At 39.3% G+C, this 24,370-nt stretch overlaps 1 protein-coding gene across 3 annotated transcripts in view; it reads left to right on the forward strand.

Moving 5' to 3' along the window:
- Nucleotides 1–17,989, forward strand: part of ARHGAP32 (Rho GTPase activating protein 32) — a 321,714-nt gene extending 303,725 nt beyond the window's left edge. For all 3 annotated transcript variants that reach the window (XM_058544821.1, XM_058544819.1, XM_058544820.1), the window contains 8 exons: nucleotides 775–882; nucleotides 1,150–1,295; nucleotides 1,912–2,107; nucleotides 4,147–4,292; nucleotides 6,775–6,846; nucleotides 11,763–12,641; nucleotides 13,329–14,308; nucleotides 15,498–17,989. In XM_058544821.1, the coding sequence (XP_058400804.1) occupies nucleotides 775–882; nucleotides 1,150–1,295; nucleotides 1,912–2,107; nucleotides 4,147–4,292; nucleotides 6,775–6,846; nucleotides 11,763–12,641; nucleotides 13,329–14,308; nucleotides 15,498–17,753 (4,783 nt within the window). In that variant the 3' untranslated portion in view covers nucleotides 17,754–17,989. The remainder of the gene's footprint in view (nucleotides 1–774; nucleotides 883–1,149; nucleotides 1,296–1,911; nucleotides 2,108–4,146; nucleotides 4,293–6,774; nucleotides 6,847–11,762; nucleotides 12,642–13,328; nucleotides 14,309–15,497) is intronic.
- Nucleotides 17,990–24,370: the final 6,381 nt, after the last annotated feature.

Below are 24,370 nucleotides of genomic sequence, written 5' to 3' on the forward strand. Positions count from 1 at the left end.
CCCTTATACACTTAGGTAGGGACCTTTGAGAGATGTGATAGTTGATAGGTAATACCTCTGTGTGTTTATTTGATTTAACTTAGATTTAAGCTGATCATGCTTTATTTCCAAAAGTATTCTGCCCTGTTATTTAATATGTATAAAAATAAAATTGTTCAAATAAAGCAAACTTAGAATGTATAAGATAAGCCAATATATTAGGAGTTGGAGTAGGCTTTCTATTCCAAAAGCACAATATTTGCTCAAATATTCTCCCTTTGGTGCCTACTGGAATTTTTCTTTTAACTGTTTTTAGGCTTATGAAACGTTGTTTGCTTTTATAGCAGAAGAGTTTAAATCCTTAACTACAAATAGGATAGCATAACTTTACAATATCATTTGTCTAAGAAACTAGGTTCTGTGGAGGATTCATTTCACTGGTATCCTTGAAACTAGATGTCTGACAGCCAGGAGCAAATATTCCTAAAGATTTTTTTAAAACTAAGGCTGTTTTCCCACAGCCAGCCCTGTCAGAAACTTTTATTTCTTACTGCATCTGCCTTAGACTTTTTTTTGTACTATTCTGTAGATGTAATTACTAGATATAGAATTCATAATATTCTTCTGACAGTTCTGTAGTAATAATAATATTCAAACCTAATAGCACACAAAAAAATTTGTTGGGGTTTGTATGGTTTCTTTTTCCTTTTTGCCATCGAAACCTTACAAATGAGTGGAGCTTTTGTGTCCCCTACTGCTGCATGATGTCTCTTTTTGTTGTGCTTCACTTTCCAGAACGCTGGAGTTCCTAATGAGACACCTGTCTCTTCTAGCTGACTACTGTTCCATCACAAATATGCATGCAAAAAACCTAGCAATTGTTTGGGCTCCAAACCTGCTAAGGTAAGTTGCATTTGGCTTATGACCTTAAGTAGAACCAATCAGATAAAAGTCTGAATTCATCAATGTTCCTAAGGACAGTAAAAGTAAAACTAATCTGTTGTTTTTATGAGCATCTCCCTACAACAGGGAATTAGGCTTAGCCAAGGCTCTGTAAAAGTATGATTCCTTCCTCTGGTTTGTCTGTGATTTACATGTGAAAAAAGAAAATAATGCCCTTTAAGACTGGTGTCCTTGGGACTCTGTGATGGTAATGTTGTTTACCCACAGATCAAAACAGATAGAATCTGCCTGCTTCAGTGGGACAGCAGCTTTCATGGAAGTGAGAATTCAGTCCGTGGTTGTTGAATTCATCCTCAACCACGTCGATGTCCTCTTCAGTGGGAAGATCAGTGCCGTCATTCAGGAAGGGGCAGGTATGGCTCAGATGGATTTTGTTTACTATCGGGAACATGTATCTAAACTTCTAAAGGAATGGAAAACTGCATCTCTTATCTCACTTTAATAAATCTGTCTTTGGTAGAAAGCAACTGATTTATGTTTGTTTCCCAAAATGCACAATTTAACCATTATTTTGTGTATACTTAGTGAATTCTGCATGTTAGACCTATTGTGATCTAAGTTCATGACACATTAAAAGATATATCGTGTCACCTAATATTGATATTTGTCAAGATGTAATATGGAGCACCAAAAGAAAAATTCCTTCCAAAACTAAAAATATCTGAGTAATACCAGGCCTTGCTTGGAATCTTTTAAGAATGGGAAATAAATTACTTAAGGAATTTTAAAAATGTATGTATATTTCACTGTTAACAACCTGGTATATCACCTTCTATTCCTCACTTAGTATAAAGCCCTATTATTTTTGCCATTTAAGAAACTTAGTGAAGAAAATTTAAAACAACACAGATAGGTAGATAGATGGATAGACAGATTAACAGATTGATATACACACACTCACACATATTTATATTTTTTCCACATGCTAAAAAGTTTGACTCACTTCATTACTTTTCTTTCTTTCCAAAGCTTCCTTGTCAAGACCCAAGTCCCTGCTGGTTTCTTCTCCATCCACCAAGCTGCTGACGTTAGAGGAAGCCCAGGCACGAACACAAGCTCAGGTCAATTCTCCAATTGTGACTGAAAATAAATATATCGAAGTAGGAGAAGGACCTGCTGCACTTCAGGGGAAATTTCATACCATAATTGAGTTCCCACTTGAAAGGTAAAATTGATTAAGTCCTCCTTAAAAATATGATTTTCATGGCTATGTGTTATTTTTTTTTATTTTACTTCTACTTTGTATTTCAGTATTACTATATTGATTCTGGGCCAGTCCCAGGAAAACCATTTGACTATGGATGATACTTCATAAGGAGTGATACAAATGATTCTTGAAAAGCAGTACAACATCATGTCATTTTAAAGAAGAAGAAAGTGAATTGTACAGGGAAAACTGTTAGAAAAAAATGATACACTTCTACTATATAGGTGTGATTTTCTCTCTCAGTTATGTTGTTTAGAAATAAACTGTTGGAACAGCTTATTCAGAAAGTAATGAATGGGCAACAGCTTGTTTGACATTGATTCCACGTTAAGTTTGGAACAGACCAGTGCTTCTCACAGTGTGATCTCCCAGCAGCAACACCAGCTTCAGCTGGAAGTTATTAGAGATGCTAATTCTCGGACCCCCCCACTCCACCCCAGACCCACTGAATCAGAAACTCTGGAGGTGGGGTCCAGCGATCAATCATTTATCAAACCTTCCAGGTGATTCTGATATGTGCTGAAGTTTGAGAACCACTGCAATTCATTCTCTCAGTGTCCCTTCCAGCTTTCTCTAAAGAAATGATAATGACATGGTTTCTGTTATCTTCTTTTCTAAGTTAGGAAGTCAGGAAGACTAATGTGTGTAAGTTAATTTTGATTTCTCTGTTACTCCTTTGGCTATTACACACGAATGTTAACATTTCAATTCCCTGGATTGGGTGGTACTAATAAAACTTGAGGATTTATTTTTTCCATATTTTAGTATCTCTCTCCAACTTCCTTTCACTTCCCATGACTAAAAATGTCCTGACAACATAAAGTTAGAACAAACTCTTTTACTTTGTCATTGAGTTTGTCTTCAGATTTTTTGAATTTATGTTTTAGCTCCATAGTTTTCTCAAAAATCTCTTTATAGAGTAGTTATCAAAGGAGTAGATACTGGGGTGCAGACAGACCTGAGTTCCAAGCTTGACTTCATCATTTACTAGTTTCATAACATTAAGGAAATTAACTAAACTTCTTAGTGTTGTAATTTCCTCAGCTATAAAATGAGAATAATAGTACCTACCTCATATATGTATGTATAATTTAAATGAGATACTACCTATAAGGCAGTTAGCACAATACCTGGCATTCAATATATCTTAGTTATTATTCTTAATACTTTTCTTCCTTTTTGGCTTAATTCTCTTTACTCACACCTAAAATCATTTTCTTTTACTCTGTTTTATTTTTGGAGTTTTAGTATTTTCTGTTCCCAAGTGAGTCTTATTCTGACGTATTTCACAGATTGTGAGGTTAGATCTGAATATGAAAATCTATATAAAAATTATCTTTGTGAAACTAGTTAGTAATATTAAAATCTATACATTTAACTTCCTTTTCATGCTTTAGCTGTACAGTTTAGCTGCACTGTGTAGTGTGTGTTATATGGAAGGTGGATGTAAGACGGAGCAGCACAAGAAAAATTCCTTCCAAAACTAAAAATATCTGAGTAATACCAGGCCTTGCTTGGAATCTTTTAAGAAAGGGAAATAGTTAAATTACTTAAGGAATTTAAAAAATATATGTATATTTCACTGTGAACAACCTAGTGTATCACCTTCTATTCCTCACTTAGTATAAAGCCATATTATTTTTGCTATTTAAGAAACCATTTGAAGAAAATGTATTATTATTTATTTTGCTGGGCCTCTCCAGGCTGTTTGGTTCTTTCCATCATTTGTTCGTTTCCTGTAAGTAAAGATAGCCCCTTGGATTTCTTTTTTTTTTTTTTTTGTGAGGAAGATCAGCCCTGAACTAACATCCATGCTAATCCTCCTCTTTTTTTTTTTTTTTTTTGCTGAGGAAGACCGGCTCCAAGCTAACATCTATTGCCAATCTTCCTCCTTTTTTTTTCTCCCAAAGCCCCAGTAGATAGTTGTATGTCATAGTTGTACATCCTTCTAGTTGCTGTCCCTTGGATTTCTTAACACAGATTTTTCTGTCTCATAGGAGGAGGCCTCAAAATAAAATGAAAAAATCTCCCGTGGGCAGCTGGCGTTCCTTTTTCAACTTGGGGAAATCATCGTCTGTTTCTAAACGAAAGTTGCAGCGTAATGAGAGTGAGCCCTCAGAGATGAAAGCCATTGCTTTGAAAGGTTAGTGCCCTCACACCTCCTGTGTATTCTGCTGCCGGAAGAGCGGTTTGCATGGTAGGTTCACACTTCTCATCCTGTCGTGATGGCTCTTTTCTTACTCTGGATACTTACTCAATGTATTATTATAATATGCTTCAATATAATACATCAACAGTTGTGTTGCTACACATGAATTGTCTTCTTTTACCGATTATCTCCAAATACATAAGTTATGTATGTATATGTAGAAGTATCCAATTTCCTATAGTGTGAATGTGGTTAAAAAGTCATAACATTTTATAACATAGTTTATATATTGTTGGTAATAAAAAAATAACTGCTGTGGTGCTTACATTTGTTAATCTGTATTTTTACAGATTTAAAAAATGACAAAACCGTGTTTCAACATGCCTTTGAAGTTTATAACTCTTATAACCAAAGAAGCTATCTTTTTACTAGATGACTCATTGATGAAGTATCTTACTGGATCGAATAAATCTATTACTGTTGTTAAAAATTCTACTCTTTTAAAAATAGTTTAAAACCTGTGTTCTACTGGTATTAATAGCTTCTGAATCTAGGAAGGATATTAGTGCTCTCTTCTCAGGTAATGTTAGAATTATAGTGTTCAGTTCGTTTAATTCATCATTCATTCAATTTGCAATCATGTACTACGCATATGCTAGATATTTTGATAGCAGCCTCTGCAGATAGAAAGAAAATTAAGACACTACCCCTGCCTTCAGAGTCTTAGTTGGGAAATCATATGTGTAAGAAAATAAATTCCATGCGAATCATAGTTACTGAAATAGAGGTTTGTGTAAGGTATTTATGGTATGAGTTGTCTATTCATGTGGGGAGAGGGGCTGGTGGTTAGAAAATATAACCTTTTACCTGGGGTTTGAAGGATAAGTAGACATTCATCTGACCAATAAGGGACTGAGAAATTCAGGAAATGGAGCAAAGTGTGTGCTCCTGTGTGACACAGGGAACTATAAAGAACTTGGCTGGGTAGTATGGTACAAAAAGAGGTTCAGATCATTGGGGGTCTTGTCAAGGAGTTTTGGTTTTGTCCTGTATTCCTGGGGGTTATTGAATGGCTTCAGTATGTAATGTAATCAGATTTGGGTTTAAGAAAGATGACTTTGGCAGCAGCATAGGGAATATGTGGGAAGAGAATAAGACTGGAGGCTGGACAATAAATTAGGAGACAGTTATAGTTGTACAGGCAAGAAACAATCAGTGTCTGGTATAAGCAGTGGCAGTGGGAGTCAGAAATGGAGTTGGGAGATATTTAGGAAGCAGAATCTACAGGGTTGGGTGACCAAATGATTGTGAAGGAGGAGAAAAGAAGAGGAGCAAAGATAATTTTCAGGTTTTGATTAAATGATAAGGTGAGATGGTAGTGCCATTATCCCTGTAGGGAGTAGCAGGTTTGGGAAGAAAAATTGTGTTTATTTTGGACATAGGCAGTTGGACATGCCCAAGAGGTGATTAGTAGTATGGGTCTGGAATTCAACAAAGGTGTTTAATATAACTAGAAATACAGATTTGAAAGTCATCTGCAAACACCCAAGGGTGAAAACCCTAGAGATAGATTTATGGCCCAGGGAGAGCCCGTTGAGTGAGAGACACAGGTTGGGAACAGAATCCTGGAGAAAAGCAGTGTAAAAAGGACTGGAAAAGGCAGAGTTGTCTTGAAGGGAGAGTGAGAAGAAATGGCTAGAAAGGTAGGCAAAGAACAAGAGATGAGTGCTGTCACCAGAAGTAATGGAGGAGGGGTTTGAAAGAAAGTGTCAGCAGTGTGACGTGCTGCCAGGAGGTAAAAGAGGAAGAAGATATTTAACAAATAACATCCAGCATATATAGTTAAAGTGCTAGTTTCTTAGAGTTGGTTAGTTTCTTAGGGCTGCCATAACAAATTGCCACAAATTAGGTGGCTTAAAACAACGTAAATTTATTTCCTCACAGTTCTAGAGGCTAAAAATCTGAAATCAAGGAGTCAGCAGGGCCATGTTCCCTCTAAAGGATCCAGGGAAGAATCCTTCCTTGCTTTTCCAGCTTCTGGTGGCACCTGGCATTCCTGGGCTCGTGGTGGCATCACTCCAGTCTCTGCCTGCATCTTCACATGGCCTTCTCCTCTGTCTCTCGGCGTCCTCTCTTCTTAAAAGGACACCAGTCGTTGGATTTAGGGCTCACCCTAAGTCCGGTATGGTGTCATCTCGAGGTATCATACTGGTCTTTAGGAAATATAAAAGGAAGAAGTTTTTAAATTCACCTCTGTTCTCAAGTTCATTATCCTTTAGAAAAGAGATTTTTCATATAGAAAACTTTGAGAACAATACAACACATTATATAATATGATGCCAAATTGAATATGATTGTCAAAATGTACAGCTAATCACTCCTGGAAATTTAATTGTGTGTAGAGAAAAACACTGTTCCCTTTCACTATGTGTGCAATAATGAATAAACTTCACACTCTTTGGTTTTGGTTCTTCAGGTGGCAGGGCAGAAGGAACCCTCCGTTCAGCTAAAAGTGAAGAGTCTCTTACTTCTCTCCATGCAGTCGATGGTAAGACTAAAAGCATCAGTCGTTTTATTCTATAATATATTTCATAAAAGAACACAACAATTGAGTATATTTTATAAATATATGCTTAATAAATAGGCTGTAGACTATCATTTCCTAAGAATACTAGTAGTATTGTCCATTGATGTTTTGATATCAGTCTTTAATTTCTTTACTTTTGACATGATTGCTATTCACTTTATATAAAAATAGGTGAAATATTTTGTTAACCATTTATGTTTATTAATGCCCAGTGAAAAATGGTGTTGTTTGTGTTTCTTTAGATTTCACAATGAGAGCACCATGTTACAAAGTATAAACTTAAGCAGTTTTGATATTCAGACCAATAGTCTTTTGTCTTGCAGATGTCTTACCTGACGTTCAGTTTCATAGATCAGATTGATTACAAGTGGTTCTCATTATCTGAGGATAATTAGTACCAGGAGAAGGCAACTTAAAGTGAATCTGCTTAAAATGGGGACCAAAATTTTATGGTAAATAGTGCAAAAAGGTTTGATTGCAACTTGAAAAACAAAACTAAAAAATTTGAAATTTGAAAATGTTTGTTTTCTCTTCAATTTAGCAAAAGTCGAGTTATAGTTGTAACTATGTGCTAATTTTTAGAATGAACAAAGGATTACTTCAATGTTGACTTGGAAGGAGATGTAACTTTTTTGACAAAACCATGTAATAGGAAATAGGATATCTTTCATTTCGTGTTAGGCTTCTACAGCCGGATCATAAAGAAGGCTCTTTTTTTTTTTTTTTTTATTGATGTTTTAATGGTTTCTAACATTGTGAAATTTTGGGTTGTACATTTTTGTTTGTCCATCACCCCATATATGACTCCCTTCACCCCTTGTGCCCACCCCCCACCCCCACTTCCCGGGTAACCACAGTCCAGTTTTCTCTGTCCATGTGTTGGTTTATATTCCACATATGAGTGAGATCATACAGTGTTTGTCTTTCTCTTTCTGGCTTATTTCACTTAACATAATACGCTCCAGGCCCATCCATGTTGTTGCAAATGGGACGATTTTGTCTTTTTTTATGGCTGAGTAGTATTCCATTGTATATATATACCACATTTTCTTAATCCAATCGTCAGTCGAGGGACACTTAGGTTGCTTCCACTTCTTGGCTATGGTGAATAATGCTGCAATGAAGATAGGGGTGCATAAGCCTCTTTGGATTGTTGATTTCAGGTGCGTTGGATAGATTCCCAGTAGTGGGATGGCTGGATCATAGGGCATCTCTATTTTTAATTCTTTGAGGAATCTCCATACCGTTTTCCATAGAGGCTGCACCAATTTGCATTCCCACCAGCTGTGTATGAGGTTTCCTGTTTCTCCACATCCTCTCCAACATTTGTTGTTTTTTGTCTTGGTGATTATAGCCATTCTCACGGGCGTGAGGTGGTATCTTAGTGTTGTTTTGATTTGCATTTCCCTGATGATTAGTGATGTTGAGCATCTTTTCATGTGCCTATTGGCCATCTGTATATCTTCCTTGGAGAAGTGTCTGTTCATTTCCTCTGCCCAATTTTTGATCGGGTTGTTTGTTTTTTTTGTTGTTCAATTGTGTGAGTTCTTTATATATTATGGAGATCAACCCCTTGTCAGATGTATGTTTTGCAAATATTCTCTCCCAGCTGGTTGGTTGTTTGTTCATCTTGATTCTGGTTTCATTTGTCTTATAAAAGCTCTTTAGTCTGATAAAGTCCCACTTGTTTATTTTTTCTTTAGTTTCCCTAGTCTGGGTAGGCATGTCATCCGAAAAGATTCCTTTAAAACCAATGTCAAATAGTGTGTTGCCTATATTTTCTTCTATGAGTTTTATAGTTTCAGGTCTCACCTTCAGGTCTTTGATCCATTTTGAGTTAATTTTTGTGAATGGCGATAGCACATGGTCCACTTTCATTCTTTTGCATGTGGATGTCCAGTTTTCCCAACACCATTTATTGAAGAGACTTTCCTTTCTCCATTGCATGTTCTTAGCACCTTTGTCGAAAATTAGCTGTCCGTATATGTGTGGTTTTATTTCTGGGCTTTCAATTCTGTTCCATTGATCTGTGTGTCTGTTTTTGTACCAGTACCATGCTGTTTTGATTACTATTGCTTTGTAGTATGTTTTGAAGTCAGGAATTGTGATGCCTCCTGCTTTGTTCTTTTTCTTTAGGATTTCTTTAGCTATTCGGGGTCTTTTGTTGCCCCATATAAATTTTAGTATTCTTTTTTCTATTTCTGTGAAGAATGTCATTGGGATTCTGATTGGGATTGCATTGAATCTGTAAATTGCTTTAGGTAATATAGACATTTTAACTATGTTTATTCTTCCAATCCACGTGCATGGGATATCTTTCCATTTCTTTATGTCATCGTAGATTTCCCTCAATAATGTCTTGTAGTTCTCATTGTATAGGTCCTTCACCTCCTTGGTAAGATTTATTCCTAGGTATTTTATTCTTTTTGATGCAATTGTAAATGGTATTATCTTTTTGAGCTCTCTTTCTGTTAGTTCATTATTAGCATATAGAAATGCAACTGATTTTTGTAGATTGATTTTGTACCCTGCAACTTTGCTGTAGTTGTTGATTGTTTCTAACAGTTTTCCAACAGATTCTTTAGGGTTTTCTATATATACAATCATGTCATCTGCAAATAGTGAGAGTTTCACTTCTTCGTTACCTATTTGGATTCCTTTTATTCCTTTTTCTTGCCTAATTGCTCTGGCCAAAACCTCCAGTACTATGTTGAACAGGAGTGGTGAGAGTGGGCAGCCCTGCCTCGTTCCTGTTCTCAGAGAAATGGCTTTCAGTCTTTCCCCGTTGAGTATGATGTTGGCTGTGGGTTTGTCATATATGGCCTTTATTATGTTGAGGTACTTTCCTTCTATTCCCATTTTATTGAGAGTTTTTATCATAAATGGATGTTGTATCTTGTCAAATGCCTTCTCTGCGTCTGTTGAGACGATCATGTGGTTTTTATTCTTTGTTTTGTTGATGTGATGTATCACGTTGATTGATTTGCGGATGTTGAACCATCCCTGCGTCTCTGGTGTAAATCCCACTTGATCATGGTGTATGATCTTTTTAATATATTGTTGTATTCGGTTTGCCAATATTTTGTTGAGGATTTTTGCATCAATGTTCATCAGCGATATTGGCCTGTAATTTTCTTTCTTTGTATTGTCTTTGTCTGGTTTCGGTATCAGGGTGATGTTGGCCTCATAGAATGATTCAGGAAGTGTTCCATCTTCCTCTATTTTTTGAAATAGTTTGAGGAGGATGGGTATTAAATCTTCTTTGAATGTTTGGTAAAATTCACTGGAGAAGCCATCTGGTCCTGGACTTTTATTTTTTGGGAGGTTTTTGATTACTATTTCAATCTCTTTACTTGTGATTGGTCTATTCAGATTCTCCATTTCTTCTTGGTTCAATTTTGGGAGGTTGTATAAGTCTAAGAATTTATCCATTTCTTCTAGGTTGTCCAATTTGTTGGCATATAATTTCTCATAGTATTCTCTTATAATCCTCTGTATTTCCATGGTATCCGTTGTAATTTCTCCTCTTTCATTTCTAATTTTATTTACTTGAAAAGAAGGCTCTTTTTACAAAAATAGGCAAGAGCTACATTGATTTCCCACAGGCTTTTCTTAATCCATTGATATTCAGTCATGCTCTTTTGAAGTATCTTGGGGTGTCATCATCCTAGTCAACTTTCTTATCTTAATTTATTAACTCTTCTATCTGCCAGATCCTCATTGACCAAAGGCTGTACTTATGATTCAAGAAATTCTCATATATCACTTTAGTTGGATGTCTGACATCTTACGGATTTTCAAGATTTTCTATTTCACTCCAGTTAAGAGAATAGTTCACAAAAACAATGCAGTGGGCTGAGTATGTGCTAGTATTAAGCAGAAAATAATATTTGATTAGGCATTAATTTTATAAGTGGTCAGCATGTTAGTGAATGTATTTATGTTAAGATAATGTCTGCCTTTTATAGTACATTTCACTATGGCAATTCTGATAATTGTAATAGAGTGCTGAGCTAGAGGACTTCTTTTACCAATTGGATGTTTAGCAATATCATGAAATTACTAAATGCTCTACCACTCTTGAGGACTCTGCTGAGAAACTTAAAGCCTAGTCTTAGTAAAGAAAAAAAATTTTTGTTTCAGTACCTGAAAGAAATTCCTTTTTTTTTTTTTGTAAAGATTTTTATTTTATTTATTTTTTTCCCCCCAAAGCCCCAGTAGATAGTTGTATGTCATAGCTGCACACCCTTCTGGTTGCTGTATGTGGGACGCGGCCTCAGCATGGCCGGAGAAGCGGTGCATCGGTGCGCGCCCGGGATCCAAACCCGGGCCACCAGCAGCAGAGCACGCGCACTTAACCGCTAAGCCACGGGGCCGGCCCGTGAAAGGAATTCTTTACTAAGTATATGTAAATACTTTATGAGAGTGTTATGAAGATTTTTCCACAGCAACAGCAACAAAAAACCTTTTGCTGTTATACATCTAAATTACTATTTAAAATGATTAATTCTACCTCAAAAGTCATGTGTGAGGTCAGTGATAAAACAAGATAAAAAGAAATGAAAAACTTGCCTAAAGTCACAACGAGACTCAGTGTTGGACTGGTAATAGAATCTAAGAGATCGGAGTCCTTTTTCTTATTGAACCATCAAATGCTGCATGCTCCCTCTGATTGTATCAAACGTATGTGTTATTTAGCATTTGGTTGGGGAGTTCCATCTGTGTGCCCCAAGAGACAATTACCAGAAAGAAAATGAAAAGGAACATTTTCTTACCCTGCATAGCACGTCGTTACTGCTGTACTGAGTAACTGACTTATCGTGGTATTGTGCATCCTGTGACATTCACACTTTGATATTGTTATCCATTTTTACCAGGTGATTCCAAGCTGTTCAGACCCAGAAGACCCAGATCTAGCAGCGATGCACTGAGTGCCTCTTTTAATGGAGAAATGCTGGGGAACCGCTGTAATTCCTATGATAATCTGCCCCATGAAAATGAAAGTGAGGAGGAAGTAGGGCTGCTTCATATTCCAGCTCTCATGTCTCCTCATTCAGCTGAGGATGTTGATTTAAGCCCACCAGACATTGGAGTAGCCAGCCTGGATTTTGATCCAATGTCATTTCAATGCAGTCCTCCTAAGTCCGAATCAGAGTGTCTGGAGAGCGGTGCTTCCTTTTTAGATTCATTAGGATACTCCAAGGATAAACCAAGTACCAATAAAAAGGATACAGAAGCAGGTGGTAGCCATTCTCAGACTCCAGGAAGCACTGCAAGTTCTGAACCTGTCTCTCCTCTTCAGGAGAAACTGAGTCCATTCTTTACCCTGGACTTGAGCCCAACTGAAGAAAAATCATCTAAGCCATCCTCATTCACTGAAAAGGTCGTCTGTGCTTTCTCTCCAAAGATTGGACGGAAATTAAGCAAATCACCTTCTATGAACATATCTGAGCCAATTTCAGTGACTCTTCCCACTCGGGTGTCAGAAGTCATTGGTGCTGTCTCAAATATAGCAGCTGAGAATGCATCTTCTCCAACCTGGAATAAAAGTGTTGAAGAAAGTGATATCATAAATAGATCCCCCACCCAGGTAGTAAAGATGAAAACAAATGAGAGAGAGGCCCAAGAAGGATGTGAGTCTGAAGTCCAGCCCCTGGACCAGGTGGCTGCTGCAGAAGTAGAATCGCCAGGGAAAGAGGAGCAGTCTGTCTCCAGCAGTCAGAGTAAGGCTGTACCTTCTGGACAGACTCAGACAGGTACCATTTGTTTTCCTCAATTCTTTCTTTAAGCTAAGAGGGATCTTCAATCCTATGTGCCATCTGTGCCTTTTAAGAGAGAAATTTGCTCCACAGCTAGCCTTTAATCAAAGAGAATGTTTTTCTGGGTGGTGCTGATGGCTCAAAGCCCTAAATTAAAATCAATCAAACAAAAATCCCCTAAAGGGTAGTGGTCCTGCTTCAGACCTTCATAAAGTCCCCTTATCTCTTTGGACAGTCAGAATTCGTGGATAATTTTTGCACAACTTCATAGCTCTTGATTCTGTTTTCTCTTCTAATAAAATACCTATATTATAGCCTTACAAGTTAACCAGCCAGCCTAAAACCATCAAATGTAAAACTATTCCTAATAACAATCTGTAAACACTTGAAGCTTGTTTTCTAAGCAATCTTTTCTGATCCAGATGAGGGACCTGCTTTTTCCCCCCATCTCTGTAGCAATTCAAGAGGAGATTGCAGTCTTTAAAAACTCTTTGTTTTAGTTTTCCTTCTGAACCAGATGTGTTTTCTTCAGCATTTGCATGTGGGATAGAAGATCATGGATTGCCATTTTGAAATATGGAAGGCATCTATTTTTTAGTGATCAAATGGGGAGTGTTTGGCTTTCCGTATAGGATAATACAAGCTACCTTTTCACTCTCATTTTTTTTCCCAATTTCCCACCAGGAGCAGTTACCCATGACCCCCCTCAGGATTCCGTTCCTGTCAGTTCAGTCTCTCTTATCCCACCACCACCACCTCCGAAAAATGTTGCCCGCCTGTTGGCGCTAGCATTAGCTGAGTCTGCACAGCAAGCCTCAACTCAGTCGTTGAAGAGACCAGGGGCTTCTCAGGCTGCTTATGCAAATTATGGAGAAGTAGCAGTGGCTGCAACTGAAGATAAACTGCCTAGTGCCTACTCTAGTGTTACTCTAGATAAAGCCTATTTCCAAACTGATAGGCCAGCAGAGCAGTTCCACCTCCAGAACAATGCATCTGTGAACTGTGACCAGCCTATACCAGATATAGCAGCTATTGGGGATCATAGCTATTCCAGTGCAACTGAACCTGGGGAGCAGCTCCACCAGGCAAACTTACCAGGGAATCGGCCCCATCGAATCTGTTTATCTGGGGACCCAGACAAGGCCAGAACCACTTCAGTTCCCTTAACAGCCTCTAAGTCTGATGATCACATAAGTTTCCCTGAAGACCAGTCTGGGAAGACCAATATGCCAACTGTCTCCTTTGTGGATCAGGACCAGTCTCAACTTCATTTCTACAGTAGAGATCAGCCTCCTTCTTGTCTTGGTACAAGTGTGGATAAGCCCCATCCCCCTTTAGAACTTGCAGACAAATCTCCCACACCTTCTAATTTGCCTAGGGACAAAATCTACCCTCCTTCTGGGTCCCCTGAAGAGAATACCAGCACAGCCATCATGGCTTATATGACAGCTGCTCCAGCAACAGCTGAAATAAGCACCAGGGAAGCCAACTGGGATGTGATTGAACAACCTACCACAGCTGATTTTGCTGCCGCCACCCTTCAGCATACTCACAGAACTAATCGTCCCCTTCCCCCACCTCCTTCCCAGAGATCGGCAGAGCAGCTACCAGTCGCGGGGCAGGTACAAGCAGCAACCAATATAGGATTAAATAATTCCCACAAGGTAAGAAAGGGAGGAAGTCAGGGAGATGAAATATACTTTTTTGAAAGGTATGTCACTTTTCGGCAGAGTGTGTTGTTATCTTTGAGTGAGATATGACATTTGTTTTTAAATCCTGTGGCAGGTTTCCATGAAACAGTTCCCATTTGAGGGTGAAACCTGCCTTTACCTCTATGCTGGTTTCTCTTTGAGAAAGGAGCAGATACTCCATGACCAGAGTTGAGCTATACCTGCTGCCTTGTCTTTGTAAAGCAGCTAGGTAGTTTGTTCATAGTAATACAAAGAGATCGTGATCAAATGAGTCAAACTGGGCTTTAAGTGTCAGAGTTGCGGGTTTGTTTGGTTTTTTTTTCCAACTCCATCACTGACTCATTGTGACTTTGGGCAAGTCATTTAACCACCCTCTGCCAGTTATTCTCATCTGCACAATAAAAGTGCTTTATTTCTCAACATTAACCAGCAGACTGTTTTCTGGTCAAGCACTTGTTTTGAAGAGAGACTGTTATATGCAGAATGCTAAGGTTTTTTTCTAATTTTCTCGTATTTTAAAAAAGTACCCCAGGTTTTTTGTGGTCACCTTGAACTGAAAGAACTAGTGGAGGATGTTATTTGTAGCAGCTGCTTCTCAAGGGTAGCGTCTTTGTGGTACTGCTGTGAGGATCATGTTTGTCCTCTCCTGCCACAGACCAGGGTGGAGCAGAAGGTAGGGGAGAGAAGTAACTGAGTTGAATGCCACCTTAGACAAGTCACTTTGTTGCCCTTCCCTATATTTGAGGCTTAAAACTGCTCACTGTACAACTTCTCTCCAGATAGAATCAATTCCTTTTGTTTAACAAAATGTTCTTGGTGTTGAGACTGAGCTGGCCAGATAGACTGGGTATATATTTTTAAGCGTGACTGCTATTTGACTAAACCTCTATTTTGGTCTTCACATTAAGATAATGACATAGGAAATTTCATCTTACATTTAAAACCTATCATAAATTAGAACAGTCCTGCAAAGATGGTAATGGCCTTTTCCTGGCCGTGGGGACAGGTTGGCCTACTGTCCTGTCCAACGTGTCCACATGGCTTGGGAAATTTCAAGCTGCTACCTAAATAGCCTCAACTTGTGAGTTGCAAATTTACTAGTGTTTGCTTGCACAGAGGGGAGCATAAAAAACAAACTCATAATATTATCATCTTTCAATAGATTCAAGGAGTAGTTCCAGCTCCAGAGAGGCCACCTGAGCCCAGAGCCATGGATGACCCTGCACCTGTCCTTGTCAGTGACGGCAGTGCAACTGCTCAGTGTCCCGTCTCTGCTCCTGCCCTCCAACCAGGCCTTCCTGAAAAGGTGCGGGACGGGGCCAGGGCCCCACTGCTGCACCTGCGTGCTGAGTCTGTCCCTCTGCACTCCTGTGGCTTTCCTGCACCGGTTCCCCCCACCAGGACTGTGGAGAGTAAAATTGTTGCTGCCATACACTCCAGCAGTGCAGATGCTGCCAGCAGCTCCAGCTGTCATCCCTTTGTCCCTGCTTCCTTAGCCTCTGTGGATGATGTTTTGCCTTTACCACTTCCTGTCCCACAACCTAAGCATGCTTCTCAGAAAACGGCTTATGCCACCTTTGCTAGGCCTGATGTCACCGCTGAACCCTTTGGTCCAGAAAACTGTTTGCATTTCAATATGACTCCAAACTGCCAGTACCGTCCCCAGAGTGTACCTCCACATCACAATAAATTGGAGCAACACCAAGCGTATGGTTCCAGATCAGAGCCACCAGCCTCCATGGGTCCTCGTTATAACACATATGTGGCCCCGGGAAGAAGTGCATCTGGACACCACTCCAAGCCATGCAGCCGTGTTGAGTATGCATCTTCTTTGAGCTCCTCTACCAGGAGTAGTTGTTACCCTGAGGATATTCCACCATACCCTACCATCCGGAGGGTGCAGTCTCTCCATGCCCCTCCGTCTTCCACGATTCGCTCTGTTCCCATTTCACGGACAGAAGTTCCCCCAGATGATGAACCAGCCTACTGCCCAAGACCCCTGTACCAGTATAAGCCATATCAGTCCTCCCAGGCCCGCTCAGATTACCACGTAACTCAACTGCAGCCTTACTTTGAGAACGGTCGGGTCCACTACCGGTATAGCCCATATTCCAGCTCTTCTAGTTCCTATTACAGTCCAGATGGAGCCCTGTGTGATATGGATGCCTATAGCACAGTACAGTTGAGGCCCCTTCACCGCCTAACCAATCGCGATTTTGCTTTCTACAATCCTAGGCTGCAAGGAAAGAACTTGTACAGTTACGCTGGTTTGCCTCCACGTCCCCGGGCCAACGTGACTGGCTATTTCTCTGGTAATGACTACAATAATGTAGTCAACATGCCTCCAACCGCTGATGTGAAGCACATTTACACTTCATGGGATCTCGAGGACATGGAAAAATACCGCATGCAATCCATCCGGAGAGAGAGCCGCTCTCGGCAGAAGGTGAAGGGGCCTGTGATGTCCCAGTATGATAATATGACCCCAGCTGTGCAAGACGACTTGGGTGGGATCTATGTCATCCACCTACGTAGTAAATCAGATCCTGGGAAAACTGGACTTCTCTCAGTGGCGGAGGGAAAGGAGGGGCGGCACTCAGCCAAGGCTGTCAGTACTGAGGGAGATGACTGCTTCTATAGGAAGCATCCAGAGCCAGAGTTCGATAGAGCCCACCACCACGGAGGATATGGCAATGGACAGTCAGAGAAACCATCCCTCCCTCAGAAGCAAAGTAGCCTCAGGAACAGGAAGCTTCGTGACATGGGTTGTAGTCTCCCTGAGCACAGGGCACATCAGGAAGCAAGCCATAGGCAATTATGTGAATCAAAAAATGGACCACCTTACCCCCAGGGAGCTGGCCAGTTAGATTATGGGCCCAAAGGGATTCCAGACACTTGTGAGCCAGTCAGCTACCATAACTCTGGAGGGAAGTATATTACATCAGGGCAGGAGTCTTTAAGACTGAACCACAAAGAGGTGAGGCTCCCCAAAGAGATGGAGAGGCCTCGGGCTAGGCAGCCTCCTGCCCCAGAGAAACACTCCAGAGACTGCTACAAGGAGGAGGAACACCTCACTCAGTCAATAGTACCACCCCCTAAACCTGAGAGGAGTCATAGCCTGAAACTCCATCACACCCCAAATGTGGAGAGGGACCCCAGTGTGCTGTACCAATATCAAACCCATGGCAAGCGCCAGAGCAGTATGACTGTTGTGTCCCAGTATGATAACCTGGAGGGTTACCACTCCCCGCCCCAGCACCAGCGAGGAGGCTTTGGAGGAGGAGCGATGGGGACATACGTGCCCTCTGGCTTTCCCCACCCACAGAACAGGACATATGCTACAGCTTTGGGTCAGGGGGCCTTCCTGCCCACAGAGTTGTCCTTGCAGCATCCTGAAACACAGATCCATGCAGAATGAGCCCTGGGAGCAATAGAGTTGAAGCAGCCTCTGCTGGACAGTGGACTGTTCTATTTTTTTCAGTAACCAAAAAGATTAAAAAAAAAAAGCTACAAAACGCCTGGCCACATTTAAACATAATAAGAAAAATAAATCACCATCTTTTTCCCCTTCCCTGCTTCATTACCACCTCTTCCTTCTATAGACTGTGTCGTTTTTGTCTTTAAAAGAGATCTGAATGGTTGTAAAGCACTATATTGAAAACCTAGTAAAGAAATTTGTCACAGACCATACTTTTCATATAGGGCTAATTTGTCAGAGCCTGAGGACTGCCTTTAACTGAATTTGAATTTAACTTTGTCCTTCTTAGTATCTGCTATATAGTTCAGAGCAGTTTACCTCTATTTCCTGGAGGGCTTCTGCATTTTATGTCGCGTTCCTACTTTTCAGTAGCCATGCAGCTTGCCCAGACGAACACTCAGTTTTTCTTGCTTCATTCTCCCTGTCTTAGAAGGGTCTTGTGTGTTAAGTTAGAGTGGAGAAAAACTTCTCCCTCTTCCTTCAGATAAGTCTATCAGACATTTAGCAAATTCTAACTGAAAAATAAAGGAATTAAGACTTGGAGCATTTAATAAAGAGTCATCATAAAATGTCAGACCATTTAGACCCAGGCTGAACCATGCTCTTTATATTATTATTTTTCATAGTTGTTTCTCACAGTTCCGTGAACAGGCTCATATCACTGCAGAAGGGATTTTTAAAAGTTAGAATTAAAGAAGCTTCTTAGGTGGAAGTCAGTGAACTTTGTTAGCACCAGGAAACTATATCAATGTTTAGCGCCAGAAAACTATATCAATGCTTCTAATGTGGTGCCTGCCTTCAGTTATTTTTTTTCTCAATAATATCGGGTAAATTGTAATCCTAGTATAGCACTTCACACCATTTGTTCTCCTAAAGCAACGTTTTTTTCATTAAAAAAAAAGCAACAGCACGGTTTGATGGATAAACACATAATTGATCATGATTACAAATCTACATGTTAATTTACGTTTCTAGAACAGATTGCAGGGTTCCCGGGAATTCTCAAAGTAGCTGTGCATCATCTGTCAGTAACAGAACGTTCCTACGGTGGCCACTCTGCGCAGCCCTATTTCAGCCGCTGCAATTCCGTTTGTGTCCTGAGGAGTTAACGTGCTGTTTGTTCCCTCTGTACTCGTGGGATCACAGTCTCACTGTAACCGCCATCTATACCAGCATTTCAGGGATAGCTCCTACAGCTCTGTAGACATGTTAAACATGTTCAATACCCAAGACTTTCTTTTGAAAGTTGCATTTCTGATTAGAGTAGGAGCAGACATCTCTAGCCCAACTCCATTCCATTTTGTCACCCACCCACCACCTCTATGCCAGACTTGCAAGGCAGTCCTATATTTACAAACCGAGTTTAGATTGTCATTTCATTCCATATTCTTAATAATCTTTGATTTTTATACATTCACGTGTTTTAAATGCTCAGTTTGTAGAATACACGAGGAGAATTTCATTCCGTTTACTGGATGGTCGCTGCTCTGGCTTTTTAAAACTTGGAATTAACTTTTATTTAGAGCAAAGGAAGAAATCTTTTAAGAGGCTAAATTTATGCTGCTATAATTGCTGTGAAATTGTATAAAGACTAGGATTCATGCCAGTCCTTTTTTTATTTAAAAAAATTGTGTGATTGCATTTTAAGGGTTTATATTTAGAAAAAAATAAAGTTTTAAGAACAACACATTTATTTATACGTGGAAATGCTCTATAAGGTTTTCTTTTGTCCCCCTAGAATTGATCAGAGGGATTCAATAAAGATCATGGTAGAAATCTTGCAATACCGATATGTGAAAAGGTCTGTGGAAATTGAGGCCTCTACTTAAAAAGTGCAGACCAACTGGGATATAGTCACAGTGTTAAGAAACCTGATAGGATACTTCTCTTTAGCACACAGACACATCGGGTGCTGTGTACAGGAGTTTGATCTTTGGTGAATATGCAGCACTAATTTTTTTTACGTTAACCTTTTTGGCAAGTAGGCAACCCGTTGCCCCTGTGAGATAACACAGCCTGTGAGTTCTTACCAGCAGCGTGGAGATTAGAAGGAGGAGCTGATGTGACTAGGAGATGCAGGTGGCTTTAGTAACTGAGAGCCCAGAAGGATGTGGCTGAAGAAGTCCTGTCCAATTTTAATATTTGTGGATTTGTCATCACACACATTGTTTACTCCTGAAACTGAAGTCTATTTTATAAATACTAAAGTTAATTCCTTAAAGCAATTACTTTATTAATGTCCTAGAAATATCAGGTAAATATTTTGAATACAGAATAATGACTCCAATTACTGGTATAAGTGTGAAACACAAATTAGGTAAAATCTGCAGTTGTTTCATTTCATGTATGTAGATACAGCCTTAACTTTGGACTCAGTCTTTGAAAGACTTTGCCTGTATCTTTCCCTTTATAATATTGTGGGGTAGAAATTGGATGGCAAATCACTGTGAGCCAGTTACCTCAGCATCATTTACCTTGTGTGTGACTTCACGAATAGAGGAATTAAGTGTTACTACTTTCAAATTTTCACATGGAGCATTATGATCAAGGAAATGGAGCTGCCTTATGCATTAAACCTATAATTTAATTCTACTGGTATTTTCACAGCCATGTCTCCAGATTTTATCTTTCTGGCAAAACTCTGATGCCACTGTTTGGTTTGATTGAAATAAATATTCCCTGGATGTCTAGCCAGAGACTTTGCTAACAGCCCCAGAGGTGCCATTTTCTTATGAATAAATTTCATCTGAGCCTTATTGCTTACTGTATTCAGTTTCCTTTTAAACATGCAAGTCCCAAGGATGGTCCCAAGGATACGGCCTGCACATTTTTATAATGGCAGAACAGTTAAAACAGGTTGAGAAATTCGAGGACGAATTCTGTAAAGAAGAGGGACCATTAATGTGAGTGGGGGTAGAAGAGTAGGTAACCACGTTTGCAGCAGCAATAGATGCATACAATGTAAATTTGAAATTTGCCCCTTTAGTTAAAAAAGGAGCCTGCCAAGTCCATATATCTGTTCCCAGCCCTGTCAGTCCCCCATTTGGTATGTTGGCAAAGTATTGTCCGAGCAGTGTATGTAAGGAAACGATAATGAAAGCAAAAGTATGTCAGAAAGTGACTTCCAATGGTTAGAGGCATGTGATTTTCAGTACTGTGTGTTAAGGAAATGTCAGGAATGGTATGTTTTAATTGTGTGCAAGATAATGTCGTATGCACAGAGGGTCTTTTCTCCTTTTCTAGTACTGTTAGTGTTCAAAGAATAAAAATGGTTGTTTTACAGTGTAGATTCTAAGGTAGCAAAACCTGATTTTTCAACCATGATCTGCATGAAAGAAGCATCCTAGGAAGTCTTAGATCATACTTTTGAGTTCTTAACTTTAATTTATATAGTGTTTTTTTATGTTTTAATATTTTTGTGAACTGGTGTAAATTGTTAATGCATATAAGCTTGTGTATTTTTGTAAATAGTTTTGTGATTTATTTCTTGACCCATATGTAAATATTTAGAGTCTCATTTCTTCAAAACTTATTTGAAGCCGAGTTGTGGGTTTGGGGTTTTGTTTGTTTGTTTGTTTTGGTTGGGGGTGGGGGGAGAGAAGGGATTTTGTACTCCGATAATCCAGATGGAGATATCTTGTGGTTTAAAACAAATGTCCCACTGAAAGCAATTCAAATATCAACAAAATTATTTCAGGTTAAAACAGACTTCTTTGTGTATGTGTTTCCTTTTTAACCTAATAGGAATTATAACAAAATAGATGGGGTACTTGACTGGGGATATTCAGCTCAAAAGGTTAGTGTTTGTATAACACATATTATTATAGCAAATGGTATGTTATTTGAGAGAAAGGGTGTAATGTCTCCTGTTTATATCTATCTGCCACGCCATGCCATCGGGCCGTAGCGGAACTGGCACTTGCCTAGGTCCACCGTTGCCTCTAGAACTGCAGAGGCCTCTTGATCTGTAACTGGAAAGACTTGCTACACCTGGGGCTGCCGCCTGACTCCCAAATTGCAGTTCCCAGGAAACTGAATTGGCTTATCTCAGGATTCTCCAGAAGGGGATTCTGAATGACAACCATATTTCTAAAGATTCCCACAAAGTCTCTTGGACATCCTGTTTACCTTTCAGTGTGAAATGACCAGGAAAGAATTTCAGTAAGACAAGTGCTGCAGGTAACCCAGCTGCCTGACAGGGGTTCAAGAGTATATTCCTGTGCCAGAGTGCTTCTCAAAAGAAATATTTCTCTGTCAACCAGGATATTTTGGAGGAAAAAAAAAATACTTCAGTATTCAGCCATTGAAATCCCAGTTTTCCTGTTGGGAGTCATATATTACAAATCATTCTTCATTCTAAAATATTAGAGCCTTTTCCTTTTTGCCAGTAATAGGGAAAGTTGCTTGTTTAGTACAGATGACCTTGATGAGCCAGCATCTTGTATATACGCGCATACCACAGTCCAGCCTGTAAGCAAAGATATAACATCTGCTTTCAATAAACACCCCCAGACCTCAACACGTTTCCCTGGAAACTGCTCAGGTGGGATTAAAAAGAAGACGTATGTGACATTTCCACTGAGTCTTGGACTTAATTTTCTGGAACTGTCATTTCCATACCAATTATTTCATCACCAAATTTTCTTCATACTGATGAAAATATAATACCTACCTCTTGAAACGTGTATTCATTTGTCATTGAGGAATTGCTGACAAATACGTGGTGTTTGAGATTTTAGTCATTGATGGTTCTATGGGAAAAGTAATATTGACTCCTCATTATAGTAAAACCTCGGGCATCTGCAGCCACTTGAAGTAGGACATTTTATTGGCCGTGTCTCTCAGCTAATTGAGAGAGGTGTACCTCTTAAAAAGAAAATTGTGAGGTTTAAGTTTTATTTTAAATGTTTTAATTAAAATATTTCCAGAATACATTTCAAACCACAAACTGTAAGCCTTCCTCTTCCTCTAAATAACCATTCAAAATAAATAAGCTTATCAAAATGGTGAGCAAAAGAAGTTCTGAACTGGGGCCCCAAAAGATTCGAACTTCGTGTCATCTATTTTTTATTACTCAGAGCCTCTTGTTATTCTCTTCTAACAAAGTACTTGGATAGCCAAGTTTCAGAAGGTGAGATATTGTATAGGATGCTTAGAAGGGAGAATGGAACAGAGACTATAAGTGTTCTCCTTACGCTTGAAGTATTATGTTTCTCATAAGCTGTATGATTAGACACATGGCTTTGTCCATGTTCATGACTGCAAAGTATTTCTCCTCATGGAAGAATGCTGGTCCATAGAAGACATTTAGCATCCACAATTAACTCTAGTGGGAAGAAAAAAAAGAGTGTTATGCACACATACAGCTTCAGCTATCATTGAGTCATTCAAGTAGTGTTTATATTTTAAAATGGGCAAGTAGTTCTCAAACTTAAGAATCCATACAAAGCACCTGGTGAGCCAGTTAAACATAAGATTCCTTGAGCAACCACCAGACAGTCTGATTCAGTAGGTCTGAGACTGGACTCGGGAATCTGATTGTAGCACCCAGTCCACGTGACTCTGGTACAGGTGGTGGGGAGATGCTGATCTAGAAGCGTATTTCATAGGCTTCTCTCAAAGGGCAACCATCTCTAGTTCATTTAGCTTTACACTTTTTCTCATTTGTACCTTGGTTCCTCATCACTTGAGTGGTACTAGAACAGAAGTTTATCGTTAATTTCTCTGTCCCAGAGAAATTATTCATTAGATTAGATTCATTAGATTCAATTATTTATAACAATGACATGCAAATCAGGACTAGTTGAGCTGACAAACAATATAGAAAACAGTTCAACATTCTCTAAAACTGACAGAAATACTGATGACTAGACCATTGACTCCAATTACATACTTATAAATATATCTTTTGGGTAATAAATCTTTTGGGTGTGAGACGTTTAGGCTGGTTAGAAAGTGTAGTTAATGCATATTAACTATTCAGGCAGTCAACTGCTTCAAACATTGTATTCATGGAAAACAGAACCAAGTGGTGTGACCTTTCTCACCAAAACTTTTACAAGAACCAGTAGCCCATAATTAGCTTATTTGACCTTTTAGTTTTATGCATTTTATCAATTGTGGGCAACAGTATAGCAATGTTTTTAACAGCTAGTGATAACTAATACTATGCTTACTATAGTATAGTGCCGGTCACTGTTGTAAGAATTTTATATCTATTAACTCGTTTGTTCCTCATAACCCATTGGTTTAGAGGAAGCCAAGGCACACAAAGGCTGAACTCCCCCCACTGTCGTAACAGCTAGCGATGATGGTGGAGCTGAAATTCAGACCCTGGCACTCTTGACATGAGTTTATGCTCTAGTAAAAGCGGACTTGAAGGTTGGATAGTTGAATCCTGACTGCTATTTACCAATTCCAAAACCCTTAGTGAACTACTAAACCCTTTTAAAACTCTTACTAAGTCATGGCTTTCTCATCACTAAAATGGGAATAATAATAGTACCTACTGCTTATGGTTGCTGTGAGCAACCTGCTAAAGAGCTTAGCAGGAAAGC

This window comes from Diceros bicornis, chromosome 7 (genome assembly GCF_020826845.1).
Source record: "Diceros bicornis minor isolate mBicDic1 chromosome 7, mDicBic1.mat.cur, whole genome shotgun sequence".
Lineage (NCBI taxonomy): Eukaryota > Metazoa > Chordata > Mammalia > Perissodactyla > Rhinocerotidae > Diceros > Diceros bicornis.